The 24,228-nt window shown below is 44.4% G+C and overlaps 2 protein-coding genes and 1 pseudogene across 2 annotated transcripts; 2 read left to right on the top strand and 1 right to left on the bottom strand.

Moving 5' to 3' along the window:
* Nucleotides 1-2,474: 2,474 nt before the first annotated feature.
* On the bottom strand, nucleotides 2,475-5,499 carry LOC115147008 (neurofilament light polypeptide-like). Its single transcript, XM_029688997.2, has 4 exons — nucleotides 4,303-5,499; nucleotides 3,854-3,978; nucleotides 3,209-3,651; nucleotides 2,475-3,073 (listed from the first exon to the last, which is right to left on the bottom strand). Exons 1-4 carry the CDS (start codon nucleotides 5,491-5,493, stop codon nucleotides 2,799-2,801), a joined length of 2,034 nt encoding a protein of 677 aa, XP_029544857.2. The 5' UTR covers nucleotides 5,494-5,499; the 3' UTR covers nucleotides 2,475-2,798.
* A 4,104-nt stretch (nucleotides 5,500-9,603) lies between these two features.
* Nucleotides 9,604-15,746, top strand: LOC115101128 (phosphoglycerate mutase 2-like). Its single transcript, XM_029620356.2, has 3 exons — nucleotides 9,604-10,112; nucleotides 11,052-11,232; nucleotides 15,366-15,746. The coding sequence occupies exons 1-3, from the start codon at nucleotides 9,696-9,698 to the stop codon at nucleotides 15,533-15,535; spliced, it is 768 nt and encodes a 255-aa protein (XP_029476216.1). The 5' UTR covers nucleotides 9,604-9,695; the 3' UTR covers nucleotides 15,536-15,746.
* Nucleotides 15,747-20,069: 4,323 nt separating this feature from the next.
* LOC115101127 (T-box-containing protein TBX6L-like) lies at nucleotides 20,070-24,228 on the top strand (annotated as a pseudogene).

Raw genomic sequence — 24,228 nt, 5'->3', positions numbered from 1 at the left:
TTATGGAGAAAATTTTGAAAAAAGCTCGGCGTTATAGTTGTAGCATTTTCCGGTCGATTTCTCAGCCAAGCATGATGAAGAAACGGGAGCTATTTCACCTACAAAAATAATATTTTTGGAAAAAAGGAACATTTGCTATCTAACTGGGAGTCTCCTGAGTGAAAGCATCTGAAGTTCTTCAAAGGTAAATGATTTAATTTGGTTGCTTTTCTTATTTTCGTGAAAATGTTGCCTGCTGCCAGCAGAGCCTAGCATAGCATTATGCCATGATAAACTTACACAAATGCTTGTCTAGTGTTGGCTGTAACGCATATTTTGAAAATCTGAGATGACAGTTTAACAAAAGGCTAAGCTTGTGTTTGAATATATTTATTTCATTTCATTTGCGATTTTCCTGAATAGGAAAAGTTTCTAGGGGTATTTATGTCCGCTGCGTTATGCTAATTCGTTTGAGGCTATGATTACGATCCCGGATCCGGGATTGCTCGTCGCAAAAGGTTAATTTCAGGTAGTAACAAAACAAAATGTGGAAAAAGTCAAGATGTGTGAATATTTTCTGAAGGTACTGTATCCAGTCTGCAATGCAGTTTTGCTTGGTGCATCATTACGCGCAAGTTAATTGTTTTAAGCGATTTAGGTTGTTTGGAATTTAGTATGTGACTATTATATTAAATTGAAGACATGTTGGGTGCTGTCCATGGGTGACTCTGCTGATCGCAGACCCATGTTGGGTGCTGTCCATGGGTGACTCTGCTGATCGCAGACCCATGTTGGGTGCTGTCCATGGGTGACTCTGCTGATTGCAGACCCATGTTGGGTGCTGTCCATGGGTGACTCTGCTGATTGCAGACCCATGTTGGGTGCTGTCCATGGGTGACTCTGCTGATCGCAGACCCATGTTGGGTGCTGTCCATGGGTGACTCTGCTGATTGCAGACCCATGTTGGGTGCTGTCCATGGGTGAATCTGCTGATTGCAGACCCATGTTGGGTGCTGCCCATGGGTGACTCTGCTGATTGCAGACCCATGTTGGGTGCTGTCCATGGGTGAATCTGCTGATTGCAGACCCATGTTGGGTGCTGTCCATGGGTGACTCTGCTGATTGCAGACCCATGTTGGGTGCTGTCCATGGGTGACTCTGCTGATTGCAGACCCATGTTGGGTGCTGTCCATGGGTGACTCTGCTGATTGCAGACCCATGTTGGGTGCTGTCCATGGGTGAATCTGCTGATTGCAGACCCATGTTGGGTGCTGTCCATGGGTGACTCTGCTGATCGCAGACCCATGTTGGGTGCTTTCCATGGGTGACTCTGCTGATCGCAGACCCATGTTGGGTGCTGTCCATGGGTGACTCTGCTGATTGCAGACCCATGTTGGGTGCTGTCCATGGGTGACTCTGCTGATTGCAGACCCATGTTGGGTGCTGCCCATGGGTGACTCTGCTGATTGCAGACCCATGTTGGGTGCTGTCCATGGGTGACTCTGCTGATTGCAGACCCATGTTGGGTGCTGCCCATGGGTGACTCTGCTGATTGCAGACCCATGTTGGGTGCTGTCCATGGGTGACTCTGCTGATTGCTAACATTCTTCCTCTCAGGATTTTAGCTCAGCACTCACGTAGAGTGCCGAAGGAAGCAACTAAATTTTGAAGAGTCATAAAATCAGCTCCACAGTATTTCAATGTCTTAAAAGCAATAAAAACACACGACTGATCCCAGATTTGATCGTTCTCAGCCCTGAAATGAGGTAATAAAAATGCCATCCCTCTCTGAAGTTCCTCCCGTTCCTCAGCATCTGTTCTCAGACACATTGGACCTGAGCTGCATAGCTGATGGAGCCTCTGATGTGGACCTTGCCAGGTTAGTGCTCCTTCAAGACGGAATAAAGTACAAAAAACGATCAGATCCCTGACAGTGCGTCGTGATTGTGCCTGCGTGCCCCGAATGTCGATGTAGGCAACTCCAAACCCAGAGAACTAGCTGTGTTCGCCATTCATGATCGGCATTATAGACAGGTTACCCGAAGTGCAACACACAGAGATATCTAATTCTGTGCAACACACCAGTGTGTGTGTGTGTGTGTGTGTGTGTGTGTGTGTGTGTGTGTGTGTGTGTGTCTGATAGGCTAATAAGCATCGTTAAACAGTACTCTGTCTTGTTACAAGCAGCTTATAAACCATTCAATATATAGTTTTTTTCAACATTTACAAAATGTTTATAAATCATGACACATAACCTGTTAAATGTTTTAATGAATTAATTGAGAAAGGACCTGCTGTCATGTATGATGAACAACAGGCCTTATATGTTTTCACATTGTGGTTAACTATGTGGTCATGTTTTTAAGCACCTTCAAGATGTATCAATGATATGTTCAACATTTCATCCTGATAAAATTTTAAAAAATACTGTTTACTGAGTTATTATTCAGCATGATTCAGTATAAGGACAAAAAAAATCAATTACACACTCTGCATGGCTTTCAAAAGTATTTATTCAACCATCCAAAACCACACTCTCACAGACTTGCACAGGCATAGCATACACACTCTTACACACATACTAGAGGAATTGTGTGACCTTTATTGATTTTATTGACTTATAACTGCTAGCAGATAACCTTGATTTTGATGCATTAGTGCACTAAAAGACATTGTATTGAGCACCTTGTTAACAAGCACACTGGAGTCGATAATGTTGGGTATTTCTGCAGTTTGCCGAGCTGAGGTTTTATTAGACTGTCTTTTGGCTTGTGTGGTCTTGGGCCACAAACTTACTTTTTAGCCTTTGGTATTTCAGATTAGTCTTTCTCTTCGGCAGATTTTTCTCTCTTCTCCTCACTCTTGGACATCTCTGGTTCGCCCTTCCCTTCTTTGGTTTCTGAGTCGTCATCTTTTTTCTCCTCACTTTTACCTTCATCTTTCACCTCTTCATCTTTATCTCCCCCTTCTTTATCATCTCCTCCCTCTTTCTCTACCCACTCCTCTTCCACACCTTCCTTTCCATCCTGCTCCCCACCCTCGTCCTTATCTTTCTCTCCATCCTCTTTTGCAGTTTCTGCATTCTCATCTCCACCTATATCAAAAAAGGAAATAATTGAGAATAGAGGAATAATTTAGTTAGTATACAGGTTTGTAAAAATGTCAGCATGTAAGCCATACACAACAACAATAGAGAATATTCTTTGAGGGGAAATATCCCAACGCTAACCTTGATCTCCATCTTTAGCATCCTCTCCATCTTCCTTCTCCTCCTCGCCTCCCTCATCCCCATCTTCCTCTTTCTCTTCTCCCTTTTCCTCCTTCTCCTCTCCACCCTCTTCTTCCTCTTCCTGTCCCTCCTCTTTCTTCTCTTCTGCTTCTTCCTCCGCCATCGCCTCCTCTTCCTCCTTCTCCTCCTCTTCCTCCTCCTGTGGTGGGCTGGCAGAGTCCCGCTGGGCCAGGCTGGTAGAGATGATGTCTTCTCCAGAGACGAATGAGGAGCCGAGGAAGCGTGAGGTCATCAGGTAGGGGGCGCCAGAGCTCAGGCTAGACTGCATTGAGAACATGGAGCGGCTGAAGGAGGGCATGACTGACAAGCTGTGGCCATAGACATTGGACATACCCCCTGATCCGCCCACACTGAAGTGAGACTCCTCCCCCTCCAGCAGCTTCCTGGAAAAGTAAAGGATCATGGGAAAGATAAAACTTTAGAATAAAAGAGCAATAGACTTTCCTTGACCTGGACTGGCATTTACATTTACATTTAAGTCATTTAGCAGACGCTCTTATCCAGAGCGACTTACAAATTGGTGCTGTTATTACATTATATTTGTTTAAGTTGAAGCTCTGGCCAATGCTCCTCATAGCATCCTACCTGTAGGCAGCGATCTCAATGTCCAAGGCCATCTTAACATTCAGCAGGTCCTGGTAGTCCTTCAGGTAGCGAGCCATCTCCTGCTTGGTGGCTCTCAGATCATTCTCCAGCTGGCCAATAGTGTCCTATGGGAGACGTTTAAAGGTTATGAAGTGGATAAAACATTTTTTTTTTACAGTGGGTAATACAGGTAATATGCCTAAAATGTCTGAATGGATGAAATTTTAAATGTATTCAAAATAATCTTATTTGTTCCTATTCTGTATTACTAAATCAGTTCCACTTGGCACAAAATATAAAACATTATTGGTGTCTTGTATTCTGATATAGTCATTTACCTATTAGTAAGCAGTTTCTAAACATAAATAAATTCACATCAAGATTGCATTTATTCTGAGGTATTTGCATCAGATTTGCTGTTTAATTCGTCCTGCAGTACCACCACTGACCTGCATGTTGCTGATCTCAGCGCTCTGCTTGTCCTCCATGATGTGTAGCTGGTTTTCCAGAGACTTGTTGAGACTCCGGCAGGTATCGATCTCCAGCAGGTGGGCCTTGAGCTGCCGGTGGTACTCCCCTGCCTCATCCCTGGAGCTCCTCACCGCATCGCTGTGCTGGGCAACACTCTCCGTCAGGGAGCCCACCTTCCCATGGAACCACTCCTCAGCAGACTGCATGTTCTTGGCCGCCAGCCTCTCGTACTGGGCCCGGATGTCCCTCAGAGCACCGGACAGGTCTGGTGTGGCTGCCTCCATCTCCACAGCCACCTGGGCCCCCAGCTGGGCCTGGGCCTGGAGCTCCACCACCTCCCTCTCGTGGAGCTTCTTGAGGAAGGCCACCTCGTCCAGCAGGGTCTCCACCCTCTTCTCCAGCTCAGCCCTGGCCAGGGCAGTCTGGTCGGCCCCACACCGTGCATCCAGCAGCCTGCCCTCCACGTCCTCGCGGGCCACCACCTCCTCCTCGTAGCGGGCCTGCAGGGCGCTCAGGACCTGCTCCAGGCGCTCCCTCTGGCCCAAGGCGGCCTGCTGCTCCCCACGCGCCTCATCCACGGCGGCCCTCAGGGCCCGCGCCTCCTGCTCATAAAGGGCTGCCAGGCGGGAGGGTTCACCGTGCCTTTGCCTCAGCATCACCAGCTCAGCCTCCAGTGCACGGTTCTGCTGCTCCAGCTCCCGCACACGCTCGATGAAGCCAGCGAAGCGGTCGTTGAGGTCCTGCAGCTGGGCCCTCTCCTGGGTCCTCACTGTGCGGAACTCAGAGCTCACCTGGGTCGCCTGGCTCAGCTCCAGTTCCACAGAGGAGGAAGAGGCCATGGATGAATGCAGAGCCTGGCCAGGAGAGGAGTACTGCAGACGGGAGCTCACGGAGGAGGAGAGAGGGGAGGCGTGGGAGGAGAAGGCCGATCGTGACCTCCCCTTGGTCATCACTCCGCGGGGGGCTCCCTCCACGTGCCAGCGGCGATAGGAGGAGGATGAGTAGTAAGGGTCAAAGCCGAGGGTACTCATGGCTGGGCTGGGAGGGCAGGCAGCTCTGTCTGGCTCTGTGTCAATGTGTCTGTAGGGCTCAGGTGAAGAACCCAGACTGATGCTGCTGCAGTGGCTCCAGCTTTTATAGCAGGAGGAAGAACTCTGACGCAGGCGCATTCCCAAACTCTGACTATGCGGGATCGATAGGCTTACACTGCAACGGACAGAGAGGGAGAAAGGAAAGGAAAGAAGGAAAGAAAGGGGGAGGGAGAGGTTGCAGATGGAAAGATATTTGTGTTTTTGAGGGTACAAAGGAGGTTAACATGTTTCTAGTTTCTCTACACTGTTTCTGTCACACACAGTAACCTTGACTACTAATGTTCACAAGTTAATGTTCAGGAAAGTAGAGTAAGATAGCTAAAGCCTCTGGATAATGAAATATAAATCTGCACTGTACCTGCACCGATAGTAAAAATGAATAGTCGCATGAAATTACTTGAGTCATTCATTTGAATGTAGGTCTCGCAGTCCTCCCTGTAGGGGAAGAAAATGAATGGGCTGTCCTCATTCTACAGCAGCCTATGCATTGATATTATACACAGCTTCTCCTCATACAGTGACACAGCACCTGCCCTGCTGGTCAATTAGAGAGAGACACCCATGACCACAGAAAACCCACATTGATAAACACCGAACACTCGGCTGGACGGTATGTGTTTATTTATTTATACATTATGGCTGGGAAGATACTGTTTGGTGCCTGTAGATACTTGTGAGGTTCTGAATCAGATGCTGTAATGATAATGTGTATAAGTATGATGATGTCTGTGAAGATGTGTTTGTGTTTTTGGGATGATAATGCATTGATAATCATAATAATAGATCATCATAATAATAATGATAGATAATGCATCTATTATACAAAATAGGTCAAATGAATTCAAATACATTTTCATGATTGCTTTAGTTGGAAGGGACACTGAGGAATTTGAAGAGAAGTTGAATGGTCTTTTTATATTGTCATGTTTATTCCCTAACAAGAGAAACAGGCTTCTTATCTTTCAGCTCCAGAGTGAAGAGGGAACCATAGCTGGTCAATAACACTCTGCTTCCTCCTTGCTGACACCCACTTCATCCTTTTCCTCCTCCACTTCCTCCCGAGAGGGGTGGGGGAGATACACATTTTATACTGTCCCAGACTGTTGATTGAGAGAATGGATAGCACAGTGACTGGCCATACATTTAAGCATAGTATGAGGATCTTGTGAGAGAACAGGCTGGTATGAGTCCATGTTTAGGTGCAGTATATTATGCATTTCGCCTGTACACATTTGAGGAGAGTGTATGAATTTACGTGTGTTTGTGTGTCTCTTTTGTATGTGTATATTTTGCTGACAGTTCTCAAAGCAGAAGCCTTGAAGGTGAGATGGATGTGGGTTGCTTGGCTACAGTAGGTGTGGGGTGCTGCCGCAAGCTGAGTCATAAGTAAAGCCCCAGGCATTTTAAGAAATCAGTCGGGGGCTCAACTTACTGTTGAGAGTTAGAATAGTAGAGTATACAAGGTGCAATTTAGATTGTTGTGCATCGGCATTTTGACAGTCACTCAATTAGCCCATGTCGGTCACTGACAGTCACTCAATTAGCCCATGTCAGTCACTGACAGTCCCTCAACTAGCCCATGTCAGTCACTGACAGTCCCTCAACTAGCCCATGTCAGTCACTGACAGTCCCTCAACTAGCCCATGTCAGTCACTGACAGTCCCTCAACTAGCCCATGTCAGCTAAAATGTTTTAGATTGGTAAATGAGTCTAGCCAGGTATATATACTTGTAGTTATCATGGTCAAATTACCCTGACCTCCAGGGGGCCCCCATTGATTTTGTGAGTCACTCTCACTCAGAAGTCATATTGACATGGCAAATGTGTAAAATTGCAGCAAACTTGCTTTGAAACTGCAACATTCTCTTTACAGCCCATGTTGTAAAAATAAATTAGCTTAGGGCCCCAAAAAGTGAAAGCCAGCCCTGAATACAGTAGTGTTTTCACCCATCCCCTCCACACCCAGCCCCGCAGTATCCTCTCCACTTCTCTCTCATACACCCTTCTCTTTCAGCTTTACCTGCTTTCTCTCTACCTCTCGCTTTTCTCTCTATTTCTCGCTCTCTCTCACGGCAGCATCCTCAGTCTTTCTCTCTCTTTGTGATTCCTCTATCTCTCTGTCCTTTTTTGTGATATAAGATATGCAGATTGGCTACATGCCAAGAGTTCCATTACTAATGTATTTGCTGATATTGTATTTCTCTCTTTCCTCAATGTGGCTCATACTTTGATTGGTAAAAGGGGCATTGATTGACTTGGCCCTGTAGTTTGGGCTCCGCCCTGACTCTCGGTCAGTTTAATGCCGAATCAGTATTTTCACCTGTAATGGCCCCAGAATTTAAGTGGGTGGTAGGAACGGTTTGAAACCTTGGTGCATTTCTGCATAGAATTTCAAACATCCCAAATAAATATTTGCTGACTGCATTTATTTGCAGACTGTTGTCCTGTGGAGACCCAATAGTGGTTGTACTGGGAATAAGTACAGTTTCTAATGTGTGTTCTTTGGAGTATGGTCGATATTATACAGTAGCACTACTATAGTATGTGTGATATTATACAGTAGCACTACTAGAATATGTGTGTTATTATACAGTAGGACTACTAGAGTATGTGTGATACTATACAGTAGGGCTACTAGAGTATGTGTGATATTATACAGTAGACCTACTGGAGTATGTGTGATATTATACAGTAGGACTACTAGAGTATGTGTGATATTATACAGTAGACCTACTGGAGTATGTGTGTTATTATACAGTAGGACAACTAGAGTATGTGTGATATTATACAGTAGACCTACTGGAGTATGTGTGTTATTATACAGTAGGACTACTGGAGTATGTGTGATATTATACAGTAGCACTACTATAGTATGTGTGATATTATACAGTAGCACTACTAGAATATGTGTGTTATTATACAGTAGGACTACTAGAGTATGTGTGATATTATACAGTAGGACTACTGGAGTATGTGTGATATTATACAGTAGGACTACTAGAGTATGTGTGATATTATACAGTAGGACTACTGGAGTATCTGTGATACTATACAGTAGGGCTACTAGAATATGTGTGTTATTATACAGTAGGACAACTAGAATATGTGTGTTATTATACAGTAGGGCTACTAGAATATGTGTGTTATCATACAGTAGACCTACTGGAGTATGTGTGATATTATACAGTAGACCTACTGGAGTATGTGTGATATTATACAGTATACCTACTGGACTATGTGTGATATTATACAGTAGGACTACTGGAGTATGTGTGATATTATACAGTAGACCTACTGGAGTATGTGTGATATTATACAGTAGGACTACTGGAGTATGTGTGATATTATACAGTAGGACTACTGGAGTATGTGTGATATTATACAGTAGACCTACTGGAGTATGTGTGATATTATACAGTAGGACTACTGGAGTATGTGTGATATTATACAGTAGGACTACTGGAGTATGTGTGATATTATACAGTAGGACAACTAGAGTATGTGTGTTATCATACAGTAGACCTACTGGAGTATGTGTGTTATCATACAGTAGACCTACTGGAGTATGTGTGATATTATACAACTTCCCCTAACGTAACCCCATGTTGAGACAGAATGTTTTAGTCTGTTTTACCCTAGTCACTACTACCTCACTGCATGGTATAATTGCCTGTATCAGTTCTAGTTTTGGAGTTAGATTACTAATTCCATTGCCTTAAATTGATGTCAGAAACTCTACCACAGTAGGTTGTTGGCACCCTAATTGGGGAGGACGGGCTCGTGGTAATGGCTGGAGCGGAATAGGTGGAATAGGTCAAATATACATGGTTTTCATGTGTGTGATGCCATTCCATTTGCTCCGTTTCGGCCATTATTATGAGCCATCCTCCCCTCAGCAGCCTCCCGTGCACTCTACAGCACCTCAGCAGCAGCAGCTTACTCTGATCTTTACACTTTTATTTCACAGCTCTCGGTTTAAAAGTCATGTTGCTATTTTAGCTCAATCCCTGACCTCTGGCCTTCCCAGCTGGGACATGTCCCTCCAGTCCATGGGAGGCACTGCCCTATTGGCTGAGCCTAGCTGTCCATCAGGGGGTGAAGTGCCCTCATTGGTGGAGAGCAGTTTACGCCCGGCTGCTATGCAGGGCCTTATTCCAGAATGCTATAAAAAGAGTGTGTGAGGAGTCGCTCTGGGCTGTTGGTCTCAGAGTGTGTGTGTACCATAAGGTAGGGCCGTGTCTCGTGTGTTTGGTAAAGGAATTTAAAGCAACACTGCAAGCATGACTACTGCCCATAAGTTGGTGATCGTCCGTCATGGCGAGAGTGAGTGGAACCAGTACAACAAATTTTGCGGCTGGTTTGATGCCGACCTCAGCGAGAAGGGCCTGGAAGAGGCCAAACGTGGTGCCAAGGCCATCAAGGACGCCGGAATGAAGTTTGACATCTGCCACACCTCCGTGCTGAAGCGAGCAGTCAAGACCCTGTGGACCATCCTGGAGGGCACAGACCAGATGTGGCTTCCCGTGTACCGCACATGGCGTCTGAACGAGCGCCACTACGGCGGCCTGACAGGTCTCAACAAGGCAGAGACAGCCGAGAAGCACGGAGAGGAGCAGGTCAAGATCTGGCGTCGTTCCTTCGACATCCCCCCTCCCCCCATGGAACACGACCACGCCTACCACAAGATCATCAGTGAAGTAAGAGGCCGGTGTTGCTGGTGGTGAATCGTAGTACATCACAAAACAGACTTGTGAACCACATTTTAGGTCTGTGACTGCTAACATAATAATAATAATAACACCTGACACATTATTTTAAAGCGTTGCGTGCAACTACCCCTGGAATATGTTCCCATTGTACAAGGAAACCAGTCAATTTCAGGAGATTTATGACTTGCTTAGGAGATCCTGCAAGACTTGCAGGTTTCAGTCGAAGTAAAACAGCATTCATTGGATGGATGGAATAGTGTTGGATGAAATTCTAGAACTTCTCATGTAAGACTTGTTACTTGTATGAGCCAAAACATGTACTGTACGAATCAAATGAAATCAAATGTTATTTGTCACATGCGCCCCGAATAGAACAGGTGTAGACCTTACCGTGAAATGCTTAATTACAAGCCCTTAACCAACGATGCAGTTTTAAGTTAAGTTACGAAATTTACTAAATAAACTAAAGTAAAAATGATTTTTAAAAGTGACACAATTAAATAACAATAACAAGGCTATATACAGGGGGTACTGGTACCGAGTCAATGTGCGGGGGTATAGGTTAGTCGAAGTAATTTGTACATGTAGGTAGGGGTAAAGTGACTATGCATAGATAATAAACAGCGAGTAGCAGCAGTGTAAAACAAAGGGGAGGGGGAAGTCTCATTGTTCACCAGTCTTATTGCTTGGGGGTAGAAGCTAAGGAGCATTTTGGACCTAGACTTGGCACTCCGGTACCGCTTGCCATGAGGTAGCAGAGACAACAGTCTATGACTTGGGTGATTTCCTCTGACATGTACTGCTTGAGGTACTACGTAGGCTTTGCCAGGTTTCATTTGCAGCCCTCTAGGATGTTACATCATACCTGCTTTTGTGATGATACATTTGAGCAGTGTAACCCAACATGCTGTTCTGTCCTCCCACCAGTCAAGGCGCTACAAGGGCCTGAAGCCCGGTGAGCTGCCCACATGTGAGTCCCTGAAAGACACTATTGCCCGTGCCCTGCCCTACTGGAACGATGTCATCGCACCTCAGATCAAGGCTGGCAAGAACGTCATCATCGCTGCCCACGGCAACAGCCTCCGCGGAATTGTCAAGCACTTAGAGGGTTGGTATTATGGGCTGCTGCAGTGGCTGGACACAGGGGGGTCAGGAAGTGGGAGAGGAGGTACAGGGAAAAGGTTAGAGTTAATGTTTCACAGGGAATGTTGGCATGTTGTCAAACATCACATGACTCACAGATCTAACAGATGCATAGCCCCTGCACAAACTGAAAGGTCTGCAGCCTGCAACAAGTAAGGATGATGCACAGTAGTAATGATGGTACACAGTAGTAATGATGATGCACAGTAGTAATGATGGTACACAGTAGTAATGATGGTACACAGTAGTAATGATGGTACACAGTAGTAATGATGGTACACAGTAGTAATGACAATACAATGATAATACTAACATAATGATACACTCGTGACATTACAGTTAATCGCCTAACTGTTTGCTTACTGTGGTTCAGTGAGAATACAGCTGCTGGGCCTGTAGGCATAGTATGGTACACCACATGCACCCAGTCACATATATATATATATATATATATATACACACTACCGTTCAAAAGTTTGGGATCACTTAGAAATGTCCTTGTTTTTGAAAGAAATGCACATTTTTTTGTCCATTAAAATAACATCAATTTGATGAGAAATACAGTATAGACATTGTTAATGTTGTAAATGCCTATTGAAGCTGGAAAAGGCAGATTTTTTATGGAATATCTACATAGGCGTACAAAGGCCCATTATCAGCAACCATCACTCCTGTGTTAGCTAATCCAGGTTTATCATTTTAAATTCATATTAGAAAACCCTTTTACAATCATGTTAGCACAGCTGAAAACGGTTGCGCTGATTAAAGAAGCAATAGACTAGTTGAGTATCTAGAGCATCAGCATTTGTGTGTTAGATTACAGGCTCAAAATGGCTAGAAACAAATAACTGTCTGTAACGGCGTTCGTCTGTTGAAAGAGAGTCGGACCGAAATGCAGCGTGTAGGTTACTCATGTGCTTTAATAAAGGAAATAGCGATACATGAAATAACTGTGAGAATACAAAACAACAAACGGAACGTGAAACTATACAGCCTATCTGGTGAATACACAAAGACAGGTACAATCACCCACGAAATACAACGTGAACTCAGGCTACCTAAATACGGTTCCCAATCCGAGACAACGAGAAGCACCTGACTCTTAACCTCTTGAGAACCGCCTCAGGCAGCCAAGCCTAACAACACCCCTACTCAACCGCAATCCCAATAATAAAAACCCCAATACGAAATACAACACATAAACCCATGTCACACCCTGGCCTGACCAACTATATAACGAAAACACAAAACACATTGACCAAGGCGTGACACTGTCGTCTGAAACTCGTCAGTCCATTCTTGTTCTGAGAAGTTAAGGCTATTCCATGTGAGAAATTACCAAGAAACTGAAGATCTTGTACAACGCTGTGTACTACTCCCTTCACAGAACAGCGCAAACTGGCTCTAAACAAAATATAAAGAGGAGTGAGAGGCTCCGATGCACACCTGAGAGAGAGGACAAGTACATTAGAGCGTTTGGTTTGAGAAACAGATGCCTCACAAGTCCTCAATTGGCAGCTTCATTAAATAGTACCCGCAAAACACCAGCCTCAACGTCAACAGTGAAAGGCGACTCCGGGAGGCTGGCCTTCTAGGCAGAGTTTCTCTGTCCAGTGTCTGGGTTCTTTTGCCCATCTTAATATTTTATGTTTATTGGCAAGTTTGAGATATGGCTTTTTCTTTGCAACTCTGCCGAGAAGGCTAGCATCCCGGAGTCGCCTTTTAAAATTATAAACTTGGATTAGCTAACACAACGTGCCATTGGATCACAGGAGTGATGGTTGCTGATAATGGGCCTCTGTACGCCTGTGCGGATTTCCACGACAAATCAGATGTTTCCAGCTACAATAGTCATTTACAACATTAACAATGTCTACACTTTATTTCTGATCAACTGGATGTTATTTTAATGGACAAAAAAATGTGTTTTTCTTTCAAAAACGAGAACGTTTCTAAGTGACCCCAAACTTTTGAACTGTAGTGTATATACATTATATATATATATATAAATATATACACAGTACCAGTCAAAAGATTGGACACACCTACTCATTGAAGGGTTTTTCTTTATTTTTACTATTTTATACATTGTAGAATAATAGTGAAGACATGAAAACTATGAAATAATACATGTGGAATCATGTAGTAGCCAAATTGATTATTCGAAAATGGATTAAAGAAAAAATTTGCTCAGCAATCTACACACAATACCCCATAATGACAAAGCAAAAGCAGGTTATTTGAATTTGTTTCAAATTTTTACTTTTTAAAAACCGAAATAACTTATTTACATAAGTATTCAGTCCCTTTGCTATGAGACTCGAAATTGAGTTCAGGTGCATCCTGTATCCATTGATCATCTTGACATGTTTCTACAACTTGATTGGAGTCTACCAGTGGTAAATTCAATTGACCGGACATGATTTGGAAAGGCACACACCTGTCTATATAAGGTCACACAGTTGATAGTGCATGTCAGAGCAAAAACCAAGCTATTAGGTTAAAGGAATTGTCCGTAGAGCTCCGAGACAGGATTGTGTTGAGGCACAGATCTGGGGAAGTGTACCAAAAAATGTCTGCAGCATTGAAGGTCCCCAAGACCACAGTGGCCTCCATCATTCTTAAATGGAATAAGTTTGGAACCACCAAGATTCTTCCTAGAGCTGGCCGCCCGGCCAAACTGAGCAAATGGGGGAGAAGGGCCTTGGTCAGGGAGATGATCACTCTGACATAGCTTTAGAGTTCCTCTGTGGAGATGAGAGAACCTTCCACCTGCAACACTCCACCAATCAGGCCTTTATGGTAGAGTGGCCAGACGGAAGACACTCCTCAGTAAAAGACACATGACAGCCCGCATGGAGTTTGCTAAAAGCACCTAAAGGACTCTCAGACCATGATAAACAAGATTCTCTGGTTTTATTGAACTCTTTGGCCTGAATGCCAAGCGTCACGTCTGGAGGAAACCTGGCACCATCCCTACAGTGAAGCATGGTGGTGGCAGCATCATGCTGTGGGGATGTTTTTCTGCTGCAGGGACTGGGAGACTAGTCAGGTTTGAGGCAAAGATGAACGGAGCATAGTACAGAGAGATCCTTTATGAAAACCTGCTCCAGAGCGCTCAGGACCTCAGACTGGGGCGAAGGTTCACTTTCCAACAGGACAACGACCCTAAGCACACTGCCAAGACACTGCAGGAGTGGCTTCAGGACAAGTCTATGAATGTGCGAGGCATTGGAAAACCTCTCTGGTCTTTGTGGTTGAATATGTGTTTGAAATTCACTGCCTGACTGAGGGAAAATGTGCAGGGTACAGAGATGAGGTTGTCATTCAAAAATCATGTTAAAATCTATTATTGCACATAAAGTCCATACAATTTATTATGTGACTTGTTAAACACATTTTTACTCCTGAACTTACTTAGGCTTTCCATAACAAAGGGGTTGAGTGCTTATTGACTCAAGACATTTCAGCTTTTAAAATTATTTTATGAATATATATATTTTTCTCAAAACATAATTCCACTTTGACATTATGGGGTACTGTGTAAACAAAATCAGGCTGTAACACAACCAAATGTGGAAAAACTTAAGGTGTGTGAATATTTTCTGAAGGCACATTTCCAGATAACCAGGAGTCTATAAATAGCTTGTTGCTCTCTCCCTGGAGCTCAGACAGACACAGTGGAAAAGGCCATGGGCACGGTTCCCGTTACTGACACGACCTTTCTGCAGAAAGGTTCTGCATTCTCCAGGAGTGGTGAGACCGGGGTGATGCCGACAGGGTTGCAGGGTTGCAGAGGGAGAGGGGGTGACAAAAGGGCAGAGGGAAAGGGCAGAGAAAGGTAACGTCTGCTGAAACAAGCTACTTAGTGGCCCCACTAGCGCTCCCCTGAAAGAGGAGTATGGACGACCTCCCCTGTCAAAGGTGGTACTAGCTAAGAAATATACCAGCCTTTGAGGATCTGTACTTCCCCTCCACTGGGAATACACATGTCAAATACATTGCCTTATGTGAATTTCCTCTATGTGGATGATCAGTCTTGATTTCACAAACTATCCTCTGCTCACTCCTAACACGTCTTTCTGTCTGTCTCGTCAGGCATGTCAGACGCTGCCATCATGGAGTTGAACCTGCCAACAGGTATCCCCATTGTGTACGAGCTGGACGCAAACCTGAAGCCCGTCAAGCCCATGGCTTTCCTGGGAGACGCTGAGACTGTGAAGAAGGCCATGGAGGCTGTAGCTGCCCAGGGCAAAGCTAAGAAGTAAGCCAGCCTGGAGACATCAAGAGGGGAAAGAGAAAAAGTGACTGTCCCTCCCCCCGCTCAAGCCTTGTCCACTCAACCAAACACACACGCACACACACACACTATTGTGGAGTGTCACAGTCCCACTGTAGGTGTTGGTAAAGCCCTGTGTTAAGGGCACAACAGTCTGACACAACAAATAAAGAAAACACCTTTTTGTGTCTTTGCCTGTTTCTGCTTTTATCTCTTTCCTCTTCCTCCATCTGTTTTGATGTTTTTCCTCCTTTATAATCTTTTTCCTCCTTTTCCTCTCTTGCTACACCTTTTCTCTTCTTCCATTTATCCTCCATGACCTGATCTTCCTTCTCTCCCTGATGGGTAATTCACTGGTATCAGCATGGCGATGGTGGTGCTGTGTAATCTTATCCAGATAGCAGAGCAGAGCGGGGAGGAGAGAGAAGAGGAAGGTCACTGAGTTCCTTTTGGCAGCGTTCCTGTGGTGCAGCAGCACCTTGTCTGACTCCGTCCCTCCCCATCCCTCTCATCTCCTCAGTACAGACACAGTACACTGGCTGGGGCTGGCTCAGGGCCAGGGACACGTTTAACACTGGACTAGTCGCTCTCTTCGGAGACAAAATGACAGGTGCAGGGGATTGTGTGTGTGTGTGTGTGTGTGTGTGTGTGTGTGTGTGTGTGTGTGTGTGTGTGTGTGTGTGTGTGTGTGTGTGTGTGTGTGTGTGTGTGTGTGTGTGTGTGTGTGTGTGTGTGTGTGCGTTTAGGGGGTGAGGTACCAGGGCAAAGTCAGTGTGTGTGGCAATATAACTCAGTATTTGTATGATTTATTTTAGTGTTTTATTTTGCTCAACTTTATCAAGGGTGCCAATAATTTCGATCATGACTGTATGTCAGATGACTGGGTCACAGAAGGGGGCACTAAAAGGAATTGCCTTCACATTAGATTGAACGCAAATGACATCAAACCTAGAGCTGGGACAGCAGTAAAATACAATTTTACACTAACTAGCACTGTTCTAAAGTGGATAAATAAAATCATACTTCCATCAATTAAGTTAGAAAATCTTTAATTAAATTCTCAACTACAACCAACCTTATAAAGCAGTGTGTTGTAAGGCATTCAGATGTTCTTATTCAAGTTCTATACTGTAAGGTATCCATGTCTTCACTGACACAAACAATTTAGCTTTTCCAATCAATCTTGCTTCAAAAATAGTTTTTTCTCTCTTCTTGCATTGAATAAAATCCTTAATTTAAAGTGAAAAGTATTCATCCACGTAATAAATGATCAAGCCCCAGAACTGACTTCTCTCAATTTTTCAAATATAAAACACAATTATAATGTGTAATGTGCTATTGAGCAGGCAAAGGCTAAATGCTACCTACTAACAGTGGTGTTGATATGGAAGTAAATACCAGAGTTGTTCAATGTATAATCTATAGGAGAAATTAGAGTATCAATGTATAATCTATAGGAGAAATTAGAGTATCAATGTATAATCTATAGGAGAAATTAGAGTGCCCCCTAGTGGTTCAACGTGTTTTTATCTGTTGAGTGACTCAGATTATTTTCCACATTATTAGAATTGCATGTGTGGGGAGACAGACGCAGCTGAGCCCAATAGGTTGCCATGCAACCAGAATCCACCAGGGTGAGCTCTTCCCACAGAGATGCTCACTGCAGCAGAGAAACTTCATCTGAAGAGACCAGAGAATGCCAGAGAAGCCGGTGTTTGAAGGATGTATTGGCACAGGTGTTGTAAGGCCTGAGATGAAGTCGAGCGTTGTGTCATGCCTAACAACAGCCCTTAGCCGTGGTATATTGGCCTATCGCTTTATTAAGCCAATGTCTAACTTATTTGACATGAAACGGTCCCAACGCAAAAGATATCTAAGTGTAACCATTTTTGCCATGCATACTGTATCATAGTTGCAAAGGTCATCTGGAAAACCTACACTTCAGGCACATAGGCCGACAGAATTCCACCTTCCAGGCTGAGGTTGATCTAGGCGGTAGGGATGTGTCTCTGCATGTCAGTCTGGAAAGTCGATGGGCCTAATTGAACACTCCGATGCGCTTCAACTTCTCCGAGACTACTGTACAACGCACACAAACACACCTTGATTTTACCTGAGTATTTGGGCCTGCCTGAGTCATCCTGGTTTTCCCATCTGGAACATTCTTAAAGCTGAAGGTGCAAAGTCGAACAGAGATACTAAGCCTTCTGCAACAATGAGTTTCACACTGACATACAAAGTTTGTGTCATGCATTTGTTATACGTCCTCTGTTGTATCCCTATGAGATATTCCATTTAGCACTGTGTGAATTGAATTATATCCCTATACTAACTCTTGAGACAATAGCCACTAAAGCTACCACACACAAAGGCCTCACCCTCTACCCTTGTGCTATGAAAAGTGTTGCATACAATGTCCACACACAGACACAGTAACCTATTCAGAATCTAAACAATGTTTATTCAAAGCACTTCTTCACCAATCTGGGCCATGTCATGTGCTCAAAAACAGTGCAGTAATAGTTTATCACAGAGTAATTAACACAAATACAGTATGCAGAACACAGACTCAAACCCAACTTCTGGAGTCCTCTCAAACCTCAATGATGATTGCGTCTGAAATTCAGATAGGATGTGCCTGGGCTGTGTGACCGTCACTCCTTCACTGCTCTCTGGGTGTGTTTAGCATGTGTATGGATCTCAGCCGGGGATCAGGAGGGTGCTCCAGACCCAGACAGGGGCCGCACGGGATCAGAGCAGCCAGAATGGAGGGCCCTGCGGTGGGGTTATCACACATCAGAAACCCTGGAGCCTCCATCCATCCCCCCATCCCCTCCCTCTGTCCTTTCAGGCTAACAGGCCACTTGTGCCAGCCCCATTAGGCCCCATACGGCACCTCTCCAGGCCTGGGGGCCCATCGGCCATGATTAGCCAGAACTGCCTCCCATTGTCAAGGACGGAGATAACTCAACCCCCCCCCCCCCCCCCGCTCCCCCATTTAAAACCCTTAATCAACAGGGCAGTTCAAGAAAGAGTTAAGTAAAAATATTTACCAAAATTATAATAAAAAGTAACACAATAAAATAACAATAACTTGGCTATATACAGTGGGTACCGAGTCAATGTGTGGGGGGTACAGGTTAGTCGAGGTAATTTGTACATGTAGTTGGGGGTGAAGTGACTATGCATAGATAATAAACAGTGAGTAGCAGCAGTGTAAAAACAAAACAAATGGGGGGGGTGTCAATGTAAATGAGGCTCCTGGATGGCGCAGCTGTCTAAGACACCACATCTCAGTGCTCAAGGCGTCACTACAGACACCCTGGTTTGATTCCAGGCTGTATCACAAATAAATCAAATCAAATGTATTTGTCACATACACATGGTTAGCAGGTGTTAATGCAAGTGTAGCGAAATGCTTGTGCTTCTAGTTCCAACCATGCACTAATATCTAACAAGTAATCTAACAATTTCACAACAACTACCTTATACACACAAGTGTAAAGGAATCGATACGAATATGTACATAAAAATATATAAATGAGTGATGGCAGAACGGCATAGGCAAGATGCAGTAGATGGTATAGAGTACAGTATATACATATACGATGAGTAATGTAAGGTATGAAAACATATAAAGCGGCATTGTTTAAAGTGGCTAGTGATACATTACATCAAGATGGCAAGATGCAGTAGATGGTATAGAGTACAGCATATACATATGAGATGAGTAATGTAAGGTATGAAAACATATAAAGCGGCATTGTTTAAAGTGGCTAGTGATACATTACATCAAGATGGCAAGATGCAGTAGATGATATAGAGTACAGTATATACATATGAGATGAGTAATGTAAGGTATAAAAACATATAAAGTGGTATTGTTTAAAGTAGCTAGTGATACATTTAATTACATCAAGATGGCAAGATGCATTATATGGTATAGTGTACAGTATATGCATATGAGATGAGTAATGTAGGTTAAGTAAACATTATATAATATAAAGTGGCTAGTGATAAATTGATTACATACATTTTTCCATTATTAAAGTGGCTGGAGTTGAGTCAGTATGTTGGCAGCAGCCACTCAATGTTAGGGATGGCTGTTTAACAACCGGCCGTGATTGGGAGTCCCATAGGGCGGCTCACAATTGGCCCAGCGTCGTTTGGGTTTGGCCGGTGTAGGCCATCATTGTAAATAACTGACTTGCCTAGTTAAATAAAGGTACATTAGTTTATTTGGAAAATATACATATTTTTTTTAAACAGTGATTTCTAGAAACAAAAGGTCACGTTCGGGCAGCTATTTCCTCACAGCACCACAGTATGCCCACCCCCTCCATTTCCCACCCTCTTGTCTGACACTTCAAAGGTTCAAAACCAGGCACACCACTCTGTTGTAACCACACCCACTTTGCCCTCACGGGCCATTCCCCTTCTGGGCTGACCAATGAACTCCAGAGGTCAGCCCCTCTAACTCCACAAGTTAAGGATATGGAAAGGAAAGTCTTGATATTGATAGGAAACCTTTCATGATCCAAGGACCACCACTAAGTCCACAGCTCCTCTCACAGTATTCTCACAGGGATGTGGGTCTGACAGCAGCGATATCAGCGCACACATTTGGATAAGGAATTCTCTTCTCTTTGACATTTGTGGTGAACCGTGCAGGCAATGCAGCATATCTCTGGTAAGCATCACTTTTTCAACCTTTGCTACATCAGTCAGTGGTCTAACAAGAGAGTAACAGCAAGTCTATTGCATAGTTGAAATGTTGCATTATCTGTGGAAATCCCTGTGAACAAAGGGGTTTCTCCAGCACTGGTCCACTCTGTAAGGCTCCATGTCCCCCTCTCTCTCTCCAGAGCCGAGGCCCAACATGATGACCCCGTCCCCCCCTACAGCTGAACCCTACCACCAAGGCAACGTCAGGATGACCCTGGAAAAGGCTGACCTCTGGAAGTCCTTCCACAACCTGGGGACTGAGATGATAATCACCAAACATGGCCGGTACAATTGTTGTTATATCCTTCATCATCATTTTTGATCTGCGTAAATCTCCTAAACACATTCTATGATATGGTGTGTTCACTACAAAGTACATTTCACCCGTAATTTCATGCCATATCGTAGCTTTACCAATATTGTAGCTTTACCAACGTTGTGAAACTGTATCTGCTGCTAGTATACTTTGTCTGAGAGAGCGCATAGAGTTGTGATCAGGAATTGAGAGGATAATACAATTAGTGTGGATTTGTATGTATCAGGAGGATGTTTCCCCATTGCAACGTCAGTCTATCTGGACTCCAACCCTATACCAACTATGTCCTCATGGTGGAAATGGTTCCGGTGGACAACTCCAGATACAGGGTAAAAACAACATGTCCACCATCCTTATATAATGCCTCAGTTGCAAGGAGTTTTTCCTAGCCACCGTGCTTCTGCATCTGCATTGCTTGCTCTTTGGGGTTTTAGGCTGGGTCTCTGCGTAAGCACTTTGTGACATATGCAGATGTAAAAAGGGCTTTATAAATACATTTAATTGAAAATACATTTGATTGATATATCACATCTTACACACACATTACAATACATTTCTATTGAGAAAGTTCCAATTAGATAAGCTAAATGTGTCACAGTTTGGAATATAGCCAGGCATTGTTTTAAAAGGAAACATAAGGAGATGAAGTAGAAGACAAGCTTGCAGTCAGTCTGCATCCAGCATACAGTCCAGACGGTGCCCCGCCCACACCCAGCCAATCACCACACACACTGCATATCAAAGACCTACATCCTGTTTTTCCACCCCCAGCTGGAGGTTCAGCCACGGCCATTTAACAACCCATCCCCCCCCCCCCCCCGCTCCAATCAAAGTGAATGGAGAGCAATACCCCCTCCATGCATCCACTGGCCCTCCCCTCAGTACACATTGCTTTTGACCATATGCTCCAGAGAGAGAGAGAGAGAGAGAGGAGTGTTTTTCCTTTGCTATAGCAGTTCATGTATATATGTTGGTAGATTATAAGCAATTATATACATACCTATAGGATACTGTTCAAGCTTGCAATAATATGCACCACATATTCCTTATATATATCAGTGTAAAGACTGGGGGTATGTGAGTTTTTGTGGAGCATCTACGTGTCGAGGCTTGTTTTGTGGTTCGCTTCACACCTGAGTAACGCCCGTCCCCTCCCCCTTCTCTCTCTCTTTGTAGTGGAATAAAGGCCAGTGGGACATGGCTGGGAAAGCCGAGCCCCAGCTCCCCTGTCGGACGTACGTGCATCCAGACTCCCCCACCCCGGGCTCCTACTGGATGAAACAATCGGTGTCCTTTCTCAAGCTCAAACTCACCAACCACACACTGGACCAGCACGGCCATGTAAGAACACGTATCTCCCTCTCTACTGGATCCCCAGCCCGCAACCTCTCACAGTCTGAGAGTAGACAGCTGTCACTTCTGTAAACAACGTTATTAGTTGACTCATTAATGGTGTCTGTTCTCTCCTCAGATCATCTTGCACTCTATGCATCGCTACATCCCACGCTTCTCTGTGGTCCAGGCTGACAGTCTGCACAGTGTGCGCTGGGGACACTTCCATTACTTCTCCTTCCCTGAGACCTCCTTCACTGCAGTCACGGCCTACCAGAACACTAAGGTCCGTCTATCAACTCACGTATTAAGCACATACAAACGGCGTAGCCACGTAATTAACTTGCTCTTTGGGAATGGGTGTAACCCAATCTGATGTCTTCATCTCCACTCCTGCTTTCAGATCGCTAAACTGAAGATTGACCACAACCCCTTTGCTAAAGGATTCAAAGGGGAGAACACCCGTACTCATAGCAAGAGGTAGGGATCAATAGAACTATAACACTACGTGCGTGTGAGTTGGGGAGACGTGCTTTACAAGTTTTTATTGTCCTTTTTTTTTACATATAGGTGTCGATCCAACAAGAGTTCTGGAAATGCTTCAAAGAAAGCCAAACAAGACAGAGAAACAGAATTCAAAAATCCTTCAGGTGTGGATCTTAACTCTATACAGTAAGATTAGACTGATCAGATCTGTATAATGTCAAATGTTGTCCAGTCCGTAGGCCTATAGGCAGTCTCATTGATCCAGAATCGTTTCCCATTTAGACCTCCAAAGGGCAAAATTAGACTGTGAGCCAGCAGAAAGGGGGATAACCTTGGGAACAACAGAGAACATGGTGTCGGCTAAGGAGGATCTCTTCTCCCCCTGGGCCATAGAACAGGACCCGTCCCAGAGCCACAGCCTGCACACTGAACTACTGGAGCTCCACGACCACAGACAGGACTACAGCTCCGAGGAGCAGATGGTGCCTGGCCCTGCATCTATGTCCTCCCAACCATGCAGGTACTGTACAACCACCAGGCACACACGCATGCATGTATAAGCGCAACATTGTAGCATCATAAACTAGATTGTAAAGCATACTTTGACTTCCATTTTATGGAGGTGAAACCCAACATACAGGCGAATCCCCACTCTAACAGCCTGCACACCCACACAGGTTCATATGCAGAATCCTGACTCATTATGCCAATAGAAAACTCAGTGACTCAGTGCTATACTTAACAGGCACTCTATGGTGCAGACTACACCTCCATACTGTGCAATTAAAAGTGACACTTTGAGTCAGCGAGTGTTTGAGTTCACATACTGTATGTGGGTTGATGACATATTAGTAACCCGCTACATATTTTTATTTTCTCCAGATCTGTTGAGCATGGCAGACTTCCATCTCCATCTTCTGTAGTGGAGGATTGCAAAGGCAGGCGCAGCTATGAGTCTCACCTCCGTGATGTAGCCACTGTCCCTGGGCACAAGACTAACAGTCCTGGCCCTGTCAGGGACATGGGACACACCCCCTTGGCTCAAGCTATGCCCCAGGACTATAGCATGTCCCCTGTCCATCTGCCCACGTCCTCCAAAACCTACCCTGGGTACCTGGGTTACAGTTACCCCCTCTATGGCCACTACACTACTAACCAGGGCATGGGTCAGTGGAGTGAGGGTGGTACAGGACAGTACCCTGGACAGTCCTTGACTCACCACCTGCCCTTCTTCACCAGTCAAACACTGACTGCAGACCACATCACCCACCAACGCAGCGTCCATCACCATGGCAACACAGAGGCAGAATGGAGCTGGAGCCAGTACTTGAGTTTGGATAATGATCAGAATAGCTGACTCTGACTCACAAAGTGAAGGAGCTGAGATTCATTCTGTGAACAAAGCTACTTGTGACATTTCAGAAAAGAAGGCTATGATCTTTGTGCACGAGGTCCAAACCAAGATATCGTCAAGTGTGTTTAAAAAAAAACTTGCTCTCTGCTATGGACATGTGTGTCAAGAGAAGTGTGTGCAATTTTCTGTTCCAAGTCTATGCAGAGCTGCAGTCCTATTTAGCGGAAATAGCAGAAGGCTATTTGAGCTATATACTGGACTTAATGGACTGAGCCTCCTCATACTGTGCCTGGTGCTCCATATGAACTGCATTCAAATGTTTGTGGGCATTCATGATTGTATTACGCATGTGATGTGCGTATGCTTTTTTGTTTACTTATCAAAGTGATGATAATTGAGATCAGATTATGACCAAAAGGATATCATGATATCCAAAAATAAATAATAATAAGATTCCCATATCGGTATA

This window comes from Oncorhynchus nerka, linkage group LG19, assembly GCF_034236695.1.
Source record: "Oncorhynchus nerka isolate Pitt River linkage group LG19, Oner_Uvic_2.0, whole genome shotgun sequence".
In the NCBI taxonomy this organism is placed as follows: Eukaryota; Metazoa; Chordata; class Actinopteri; order Salmoniformes; family Salmonidae; genus Oncorhynchus; species Oncorhynchus nerka.
This window is presented reverse-complemented; position numbering and strand designations above follow the sequence as displayed.

What these genes read in the sequence shown, in the direction of transcription:
- LOC115101128 (XM_029620356.2), top strand. Translation starts at nt 9,696, where the DNA reads ATGACTACTGCCCATAAGTTGGTGATCGTCCGTCATGGCGAGAGTGAG. An exon ending in ACCACAAGATCATCAGTGAA is followed by an intron (nt 10,113 to 11,051) that starts GTAAGAGGCCGG and finishes TCCTCCCACCAG; the next exon opens with TCAAGGCGCTACAAGGGCCT. An exon ending in AATTGTCAAGCACTTAGAGG is followed by an intron (nt 11,233 to 15,365) that starts GTTGGTATTATG and finishes CTGTCTCGTCAG; the next exon opens with GCATGTCAGACGCTGCCATC.
- LOC115147008 (XM_029688997.2), bottom strand. Translation starts at nt 5,493, where the DNA reads ATGCGCCTGCGTCAGAGTTCTTCCTCCTGCTATAAAAGCTGGAGCCAC. An exon ending in ATTGAGATCGCTGCCTACAG is followed by an intron (nt 3,652 to 3,853) that starts GTAGGATGCTAT and finishes TTACTTTTCCAG; the next exon opens with GAAGCTGCTGGAGGGGGAGG. An exon ending in TGCTAAAGATGGAGATCAAG is followed by an intron (nt 3,074 to 3,208) that starts GTTAGCGTTGGG and finishes TTTTTGATATAG; the next exon opens with GTGGAGATGAGAATGCAGAA.